Here is a 10,815-nt window from a genome sequence, read left to right as displayed (position 1 = left end):
GTGTCGCTTACATCATATTTCTGCCGTTCCTTTTTTTTTATGTTTACAAATTGTATGTCAATTATCCTTCAAATTCAGGGTTTTAGGTTAAAAAAAAATTATAGTGCTGAATAAATGGTGAGATGTTTTCAATTCATTTTTTTCAAACTTTTTTTTTTCTGTTCACTTGAATAATCTTGAACTATCCTATTTAGTCTCTCAATTAAATAGAAAATAGAAATGTTTAAGACATTTAAACTCTTAAAATTCCGTATAATAAAGACATTGTGGAATGTAAAGCTCATTGTGCACAGAACTGAACGTCTGCATAAACCTTTTAATGTCAAGACAAGTTCCCCCAAACCATTCGATTTTATAGCCAATTTGGACCAAACACAACTGTTTCCACAAGCCCATTCTTTTTCAATTAACACCTTGTAGTGCACTGAAAAAGTGTGAATGAAGCCCATATGAAGGAAGGCCACAAACAAAGCTGAAGCATAACCTGTAAGATGTCTTTTCTTATAGAAATACAGGTTATTGCTTTGCTACACATTTTTATACTGCTGTTCTTCGTTCCTCTAATTGGCTGGTTGAATTGTTTGTTGATCCCCACTCATTAGTGGCTGCCTTTATAGCCCTTCTATCAATTAGCATGTGGCTAATGAGGGTGCAGCTGGTGCAGGAAGGGTGGATTTAACAGTGGCACGGCTTTACATTCCATACGAGATGACTAAGAGCCCATAATCTTTTGTGGTGCCAGTGACATACACCCCACGGATACACATTAATCAGCTGGTCTTTCATGTTTCACCCAGCTTTTGTTTGATTGGAAACAAAAAACCCTAAAACCGCCATCCTAGATTTCAGGAGCGAGTCCAAATTTGGAGTCTGACTCGAGTGCTGATCTGCGATCGCCATTCAAGGACGTGGTAATGACCACCCATCACGTAACACCTCATATCTCATTTCTCATTTTGCCACTCCCTCATCAGATACACACCCCAAACAACACAGAATGTCTGGTTATCATTAGTCTGTCTCTTTTATCCCAATTCTAAAATATAGATACATAGAAAAACAGCAAAGTAATGATGCAGATGGTGATATAATTCCATCCAAACTGCCTCTATATAATGTTATGTCTGAACAAAGGATGGAATTATGATTTCACTTATATATATATATATATATATATATAAGACATTTCATTATGGTATTCTGCACAAAACAATTATCCATTTGAAACACATTACTGTATATTTACAGAGAGGGGAAAAAAAGACAAAAGATACTATAAAAAAAGAAAGATATTTATCCCTAGAAGTGTTCCACTTGTTAATTGTGATTTCCAGCATTCTTCACTTTACTCCCTTTTTTGCCTGCAAATATAAAACAATTAATTAAATATCTCTGCAAAATATATTTATAAACATTAGTATTAAATGTGTAATTTATTAATAACTAAACTATTCAACCATGTATATAGTAAATAAATACAAAAATGTCTAATGTTTGTGTATATGGGATATGTCTTAAGAAATACTTAATAACATAATCGCAAAAAACACTCACAGCTGATTGAAAGCAGCTTTTCAGTACTTCAAATTCTTTGGCACACATGTTTTTGGTCAGATCCTGTTTGCCAGTGGTTGAAGAGGCGACACATTTTCCATAAGCAGCTGCCTGATAATATAATCATAGAAAAACAGACAGATGTACAAACAACAACAAAAAGATGAATGCATAATATAATGCATCAGATATTTATGTATAAAACAATATTGAGGAAGGAATGCTGGCTGAACGTGTACCTCTCCTGAACACTGAGCCATCAGCTCCGGGAAGAGTCTCATTCTCGCTCTGCTGCGAGTGCAAACATTTGAACTACATTGTAAAGAAAAAAACTACAGTAGTCCTTCTATTTAGCAGCAATCTGTTAATAACCCTACGTTCATGTATTTAAATACCACTGTAACGGTTCATAGATGCAGGTTGTATATTCTACACAGACAGCGCCATACTTGACCTCTGAGATAACACGTGTAAACCTCCCATTGACGAGGAAGAGTAACTGGCCAATCAGAGCGTTAATCTGGCAGCAGAAACAGGAGCACTACTTTATGATTTGTGTTTTTTTTTTTTTTTTTTTTTTTTTTTTCAGCCCTATACACTTCCAAATGACAACAAAGTTAATTTTGGAGAATATTTAGATCGTGGAAATTAAGTGTCCGAATATTAGATACCTTAAAAACCTTAATAAATAGCAAATAAACGTATATATATATATATATATATATATATATATATATATATATATATATATATATATATATATATATATATATATATATATATATATATATATATATATATATATATATAAGACACAGGCGCAAGTGGAATGTAAAAAAACATGGTGACAGAAATGCATTTTAAGAAGATATAAAGGGCGACATATTGCATCACCAAAAAATAAGTCGATATATTGATTATTGCAACAGGCCTAGGTAGGGTCTCCTTTTGCTTCAATAACTGCCTCAATTCGGCGTGGCATGGAGGTGATCAGTTTGTGGCACTGCTGAGGTGGTGTGGAAGCCCAGGTTTCTTTGACAGTGGCCTTCAGCTCATCTGCATTTTTGGTGTTTCTAATTTTTCTCTTGACAATACCCCAAAGATTCTCTCTGGGGTTCAGGTCTGGTGAGTTTAATGGCCAGTCAAGCACACCAACACCATGGTCATTTAAATAAATTTTGGTGCTTTTTGCAGTGTGGGCAGATGCCAAATCCCACTGGAAAATGAAATCAGCATCTTCAAAAAGTTGATCAGCAGAAGGAAGCATGAAGTGCTCCAAAATTTCTTGGTAAACGGGTGCAGTGACTTTGGTTTTCAAAAAACACAATGGACCAACATTAGCAGATGACATTGCACCCCAAATCATCACAGACTGTGGAAACCTACCAGTCGCTGTGATTTTGCCAAGTAAGACATGTTCCTGGATCAACATCTTTTGATGATCCTGGGTCAACATTATTGTCCAAAAGATAGACTTAACCCAATCCCTACCCCTAAACCTAACCCTACCAATAATGTATTCCTAAAATCGGAGGGAAATGATTGCTGATTAACGAGTGCAGAAGCACCTAACCCTTATTGTAAGCCTAAAACAGATATTTCCTGAAAAGTTATATCTCAGTTCTGATTGGTTGATTTGAATGTTGTACTTGGGGAAATCACGCTCACCAAACCTAACACTGGACTTCAAACAACTTGGGCTATGAACCTCTCCACCCTTCCTCCAGACTCTAGGACCTTGGTTTCCAAATGAAATACAAAATTTGCCTTCATCTGAAAAGAGGACTTTGGACCACTGTACAACAGTCCAATTCTTCTTCTTCTTAGCCCAGATAAGACGCCTCTGACATTGTCTGTAGTTCAGGAGTGGCTTAACAAGAACAATACGTGAACTGTAGCCAAATTCCTTGACACGTCTGTGTTGTGGCTTTTGATGCCTTGACCCCAGCCTCAGTCCGTTTCTTGTGAAGTTCACTCAAATTCTTGAAACGATTTTGCTTGAAAATCCTCATAAAACTGCAGTTCTCTCAGTTAGCTGTGCATCTTTCCTTCCACTCAACTTTCTGTTAACATGCTTGGATATAGCACTCTGTGTATAGCCAGCTTCTTTGGCAATGAATGTTTGTGGCTTACCCTCCTTCTGAAAGGTGTCAATGATTGTTTTCTGGACAACTTTCAGATCATCAGTCTTCCCCATGATAGTGTAGCCTAGTGAACCAAACTGAGAGAACATTTTAATGGCTCAGGAAACCTTTGCAGGTGCAATATTATATATTATAATATATTATAATTTGTTGAGATCGTGAATTGGTCTCAGAAAAGGCCAAAATGTTTGTACTAATCATTTTACACTGGACTGGCTCACAAAAAGAAAGATTGTGCAAAGATTGGCAACGCTTCGTGCGTAAAAACATCAGCTTCAGACAAAGTAGCCAAATTAACATGTCATATTTTGTTTTCCAAAAGATCTTCTTGGCACTCTGTAAGGCTAATGTTGCTAAAGCCATTGTCTCTGCCTGTTTTCACTGATGCTGCCTTCACGTGCTACCAGAATGATTGTAAATAACAATGTGGTAGTTAAAAATTGCATATGAAAGCAATGTGAAATCGACTGCTTGAATTTGTCGAGCTCATAATGTGATAGTACGCGAAGGCACCATGAAACCAGCTATATGTCGTTATTTTTTTTGCGCCGTGCTGGCATGCTCCCCATCTGTGTACTTAATTTACACGGCATCAGTGTAGCCACATACGGATGTACAGTACACACATGGGTTGTAATGTCAGTGCATGCAGTGTCATTGCTAAAATTGTTTACGTCTTAATCCTCTATTTTCTTTCAAATGTGATGTGGTCATTGAACTTGTGTCTCGCAAACTCCAGCATCACACACAAATTGTCCAGATGGTAAAGTCTCCTATTCTTTTACCACTTAGACTCAGAAAGTGATTTCAAATAAAAAAATCCTTAATATTTTACTTAACTTGTATGAGCAATTTATATTGATAACATATATCCTTCCTCTAGAGGGCGTTGTGTGCTCTGGTCTGCCTGATTTCTTTAGATTTCCTGTCTCTAGACCATATTTACAATATCACACTTAAACACTTCACAAAACTTAATTGTGAAATTCATTAGCAATTTCTTGGCAAACACTGCTAGCAAAAACTGTTTCTATACCAATTTTTGTTCAGTGTAGTGGTGTTAACTCGGACTAAAAGATTTTTTTTTGTTTAATTGGCTCTTAAGGCAGTTTGAGGCCTTGCTTTGTTGTGTGACAAATTCCAAATGTGACCGTGCCGGATGTCCAACCTCTGCCAGCTCTTCACTTTCAGATCAGCCCTCTGAAACTATAAACGTCCCCTTTGTTCCGGGACAACTAGGAGACAACGTTACCTCTGTTATCCCATCAGAGGAGACCCCATCTACACAACACCTACAGGGTAACAGCACTACACCTGGGTCTCATATAAAAAGAGAAAAAGAAAAAGGGGAGCACAGGAACATGGAAACCTCTAAGATCTCAGAACAACCAAGACTATCACAATTCAGTGCAATGGAGTTAGTCAACAGAAGCAAACCTGTATGTTTGGTTGAGCCAGTTCCTGTCGAGTCAGATGCCCAGATAAGCGTAGAAGCCACTACAGGCACAGACTGTTCAATTGAGAAAAGCTGTGAGAGAACTGCAGGCTCACACACATCTAGTGAGCAACTGTCTGCCTTCTCCTTCCTCAGTCTCTGATGGCAACATTAATTTATGGTTATGTGCTGATTTGGGAGAAAATAACTTCATTCTATTCTAATAATGATATAATAATTGCTGCAAGTGACCATGTTTACATGCAATAAAATGTTAGTCTTCATTAACCTGAGTATCTCATTAAAGCAATATTATGACTTATGCTTGCATTAATCATAATTTTATGTCACATAAACAACTCCTATGTGTGCATTAAATGCTGGAGCAAATAGGAGACTTTGACTTACTTTTTTTTTTTTTTTTTTTGACTTTAAAATTTCATGACCTGCACTACATTGAAAAGTTTGGGATAAGTAGGAATTTTTATTTTTTTATTTTTTTTTTATTAATTTATTTTTTTGGCAAAATCCTTAATCGGCAAGGATGCATTAAATTGATCAAAAGGAACAGGAATTACATTTCTATTTCAAATAAATTAAGTTCTTTTAAACCATCCATTCATCCAAGTATCTTGAAAAAAATGTATCATGGTTTACACAAAAATATTAAGCAGCACAACTGTTTTCAACACTAATAATAATAAATATAAGAATGATTTCTGAAGACTGGATGCTGAAAATTCAACTTTGCCATCACAGAAATAAATTACATTTTAAAATATATTAGAATAGAAAAGTTATTTTAAATAGTTTTTTGCTATATTTTTGTTTAAATAAATGAAGCCTTGGTGAGCATAAGGGACTTTTAAAAACAAAAAAACTAACCAACCCCAAACTTTTGAAGGTAGCATTCATTTTGCACGTCATTGTGTTCTGAATTGTTGTCACTACTATTCAGAATGACTAAGATCTCCAGTAATAAAGAATAGTGGAAAAACATAGACTTCTAAACTTATATACTGACTACATGTATACAGGAATATTCCAGTTGCTGTAAAGGAAATATTTTTTCATGTAAATGTGGTCACAGTATTTATGGAGGCAACATCCACTTTCAGTTGCAACTGCAACATACTTTTTACTCACTGTCTAAATGCTGCTAGTGGTTCACATTAAGAGTTTAGACTGGGAATAAGTCTTGATCATCAGTAATGGTGCATCTCAGATTATTCTGAATTCACCGAGATACATTTGAGAAACCACTCAGGATGCTTTTCTTTTGTGGTGTTACTGCAACGGTTGCTACTTCTTGCACTACAATCTTTCCTCTTACCTAAAGCACTTATGTCTTCCTGTGTGTATTTATAAAATAAGAACAAACATTAACACCCATATTTAGTTTAATCAGATTACATCCTGCCAAAACAAGGTCTACCTTATGTGCAAACATATAAAGAACTGTTTTGTGTGAAAATGTTGCAGTGCTTAAAATGAAGGGCAGAGCCTGAAACAGAAAACAATTAATACATATGTTTTTTTTAAAAAAGCATTATTTTATTTACATCAGCTGAACATTTAATAAAATAACAATGATTGTATATATGCTAGCTATACATTATATACAGTCCTACATACAAAACAATGGTGACTGCAGGCACAATTTCCATCATCAGAAGCTAAAGGTCTTTCCTCACAAAGTATAGTGCCTGGGATGTACAAGTGTTGTGCACAGAGTAGGTTAAAGTACATCAGTATCTCGTACACAATTAGATCACCTGCTTGAAAATGATCCAATTGTCCTCATACAATCTGTTTGGACTAAGCTTCAAGAGTATGTATGTCTAAAATGGACTGAACTATACTAGATTTAGGAGCACTACATTCCTGTTTAGTTTACCATTTTGAAAAGAATCATGTATATTGGTCAAACACAGGCATAAATGGGTTGTATTGATATTTATTAAGGTAAAATATTTAGTATCTTGCGGTCACGTGATACTGTAGAGTGCTAAGTTAGGTGCAAGCTAATTTTAGGTCATCCTGGTCTCCCCATAGAAGACGAGTCCTCGTATTACAGGGAGCGCAGTGACTGATCTAAACTTGTTTATTTCCAGCTCTGATTATTGCAAAAAGAAACCAGGAAATTCTTGTGCGAATATCAGACATGGATTTCAATTTGCAGTCACTGGATTCGCACAATGATTCTCATTGGTTTACACCTAGACAGAGTGCTTCATTATGTACATTAATAGACCTGAGTCCAGCATGCATTTTCAGAATAGTCTCTCTACAAGTGCTAATATCTGGTTTTTTTTCTTTTTTTTCTTTTCTTTAAGGTTAAAGGTAAAGAGAGACTATGTGATATAAAAATTCTAAGGATCTGGCACCAAGTTCCATAAGAAAGTCTGAACCTTCATGGCACACAGAGAGAAATCCTCTAGACCTGAGTTTCGGATATGTAAGCAATCATCAAGCCCCAAAAACTTCGTGAAAGAGTCTAAATTCCAGTCAGAACCAAACCAGAATCTTCTGTTAACACGTTAACTGCATTATTAATCAGAATGATAATCTGGAAGGACTCCAAAGCAGGGCTGCATTATAATCACATGGTTTCTAGTCAGCTCTTAAATACAGGAAATTGTTTGATTTCTTTTCCTTTTCTACACCGGACAAAGGGTATCAGAATTGGCCAAATGCATGTGTCTGAATAAAACATGACCCAGAACTGCAGTAGCACCATATTTGACCGTCTAGTAAAGGGCTTACAAAATCTTGCAACCATTTACAAGATATTTCTTTTAAATAGCACCTATGTGAAGTTCATGGTCAACACATCAAGTAGAGCCCCACATAAACACTATGAACATGAAAAAGTGCTATAAGAAAGAAGACAAAAGCATTTAGACGGCCTATATTTGTGCTAGGCCTTCAAATGGCCAATAATGTCCCTCTAAAAGGTCCCCTGTGCATTGTTCCTCAATGCCAGTGGGTGCTGGAAGAGTTATGTCTGTCCTTGTTGACCACGAGTTTGCAGGCTATTGAAGTGGGCTTCCCTTAAGATACGGTTGATGTGATCATATGAGATGCTGTGGCTCAAGGAGATGGCTGGCTCTTCTGCTGAGATGGTGGGGGCAGTGGGGCTGCAGGGAGCCTGGGATACATGGAGTCCTCTTTGGTCAGTGTTCTGGATGTTGGAACTGGCTCCCGCCATCCGCTCCGGACTACTGATCCCACTGCTGTCACTGCTGGAAGACTGTTGGGTGACAAGGAATTGAGAATAAGAATAGAGGGGTGGTAGAAGAAACGTGGCCCGTTTCTGCCATGGAATAAAAAAACAGGCAACTACAACCTTTTTCAATCTCACAATTCTAACTTTTTCTTGCAACTGCAAATCTATATCTCACAATTGCATGTTATATACTGGTGATTGTGATTTTTACATCTCATAATTCTGGCTTTAACTCTATACTCCAGCACTTTCTCTAGTGTGTACCTTTATGGAATATATTCTAAAATAAACATCAACAGTCTCATTTGACGGTTCTTCAACGAAAGAAGGCTCCTGGCCAACTCTTGTGCCTTCTTACCTCAGAGTCCCAGACATCACGGCCAAACTCAGGGAGAAAGGGATAACCTCCAGACCTCTTTGCCTGGGGCAAGACTTGAAGCTCCTCAGCATCACAGCTGTGTCTGCGTTTTCTGTTGACAGAGATCATCACCTTTGACTATGTTCAACATGCATAGAATAATTATTACTAAGCAACCAGGTCTTTTTGAGCTGATTCTAGACACATATCTTTCTAAGTATTAAGTACCACCATTCCTTAAGCAGTGGGGCAGTGCAGAATTGATTGCAACCATTAGTCATCAATATGTCCACTGCAGGATTATGACTCAGATTTAAGAATAAAAATGTCATCGGCTCAAGAGCTGTCAAAGCTTGATGCTGGATAACAACACAGACTCATTTAACCGATATAGTTGCTAGTCTAGAGGATCAGCCTTCTAAAAGAACATCTAAAAATAACCAGCACACATGAAGTACTACACTAAACCTGCATACACTGTCAACAGCAGCATCATAGATGTCTGCAGGGCATGTGTGTTACATAAATGCATCATGAAACATGCATGGAAACACAATTAGAAGCAAATGATGTTACCTGCTTTCTGTCAACATGTCGTATCTGTGCCTTTGGCAGTCAAATAAGGGTACACAACAAACTCTCTGTCAGAGACCACCGGCTTCCCTTTCAGCAAAATGAAGGGATCTGTCAAGATTCTTCCCTAATGATGAGCGAAATGACAAATGTCATTCACAGTGAGAAGCTGCAGGCACGTTAACATTGCAGTGCAGGTGTACAGAAGACATATGAATATTAATATCTAATAATTCAGGCCTGCCAATATAAGCTTATATGATTATCTTATATGCATTAGGATCCATTAGTGAGATAAACTGAGCTATTACATTCATACTAGAAAAATGATCTCCATAGGGTTGACAAAGAACGGAAGGGAAACACCTTATCTACATAATTTAAATGTAAACGTCTGATGTTAATTACAATTTTTGTCTGACATCACACAAAATAGCTCATATACATAAGTCAATTGATGCAAATCGGTAATGATGTTACAAAAACAGTGCGTTCAGAATGTCACGCAAAGACAGATAGCACAATGCTATGTGTAGTTCACTTTACTTCCTCCTAGCGATAAACTGTTCCTACGAGAGAACAAACGAAGGGATTTGAACGGAATAAATAGTTTGTGAAGAGACGAAAGGGATGTGGTGTACTCTACCTCTCTCACGGATGGTTCTTGAGTTCTGTCATTTTCTGAAGTTACAATGTATCCATCTCTCTCTCTCTCTCTCTTTCTCACTCACTCAGTCTTCCATCTGTTGCTGTCATAATAATGACGTAACATGCGTGACGTACGATTCGTTACGTTTTAATTTGAAATTAATTATTATTTAGGAATTTTCTACATTAAATAAAATATCTACTGAGATCTGGATTTTGGTAAATCATTTATTAGTTTAGAATTTTATCCCCTTTAATATTTTATTCAGCAATGACGTCAATTTGTAGTTCACCTCGCAAAGCCATTGGGGAAATTATCCTCAAACCTCTGTATTATTCCGGAGTATTGGCCCAAATTTTGACATTTTGGAAATAGACCATATAACTTTATTCCTATTTTTCATTTTCAAGGAATGGTTTATATATATATATATATATATATATATATATATATATATATATATATATATATATATATATATATATATATATATGTGTGTGTGTGTGTGTGTGTGTGTGTGTGTGTGTGTGTGTGTGTGTGTGTGTGTGTGTGTGTGTGTGTGTGTGTGTGTGTGTGTAATTCGTATATATAATTTGTGTATTTATGTATGTAGCCTATGTATATGAATCCTTTAAGGAACACCAAAAATCAATTTGATTGAAAGACTTCCATGGAATAATAATACATGTAATACTAATATTAAGTTAATATAATTCATTGTAGAATTCCATCTAATTTTACCCATGTCCGCTTTAGAAACGTTCCCAATTCAGAGTTTAATAATGTCTTTAAAAGACACAGAGGAGATATTTACCTATTTCAAGATGGCAGTAAAATTATGAAATATGAGTGTAGGTAAGTATCAAATCTACG

The 10,815-nt window shown here is 36.3% G+C and overlaps 1 protein-coding gene across 1 annotated transcript; it reads right to left on the bottom strand.

Annotated features, from left to right (window-relative positions):
- Window positions 1-7,077: 7,077 nt before the first annotated feature.
- Window positions 7,078-10,047, bottom strand: LOC113055959 (protein FAM104A-like). Its single transcript, XM_026222353.1, has 4 exons — window positions 9,940-10,047; window positions 9,297-9,420; window positions 8,721-8,832; window positions 7,078-8,386 (listed from the first exon to the last, which is right to left on the bottom strand). The coding sequence occupies exons 2-4, from the start codon at window positions 9,311-9,313 to the stop codon at window positions 8,135-8,137; spliced, it is 381 nt and encodes a 126-aa protein (XP_026078138.1). The 5' UTR covers window positions 9,314-9,420; window positions 9,940-10,047; the 3' UTR covers window positions 7,078-8,134.
- Window positions 10,048-10,815: the final 768 nt, after the last annotated feature.

Source organism: Carassius auratus, chromosome 37, assembly GCF_003368295.1.
Source record: "Carassius auratus strain Wakin chromosome 37, ASM336829v1, whole genome shotgun sequence".
Lineage (NCBI taxonomy): Eukaryota > Metazoa > Chordata > Actinopteri > Cypriniformes > Cyprinidae > Carassius > Carassius auratus.
This window is presented reverse-complemented; position numbering and strand designations above follow the sequence as displayed.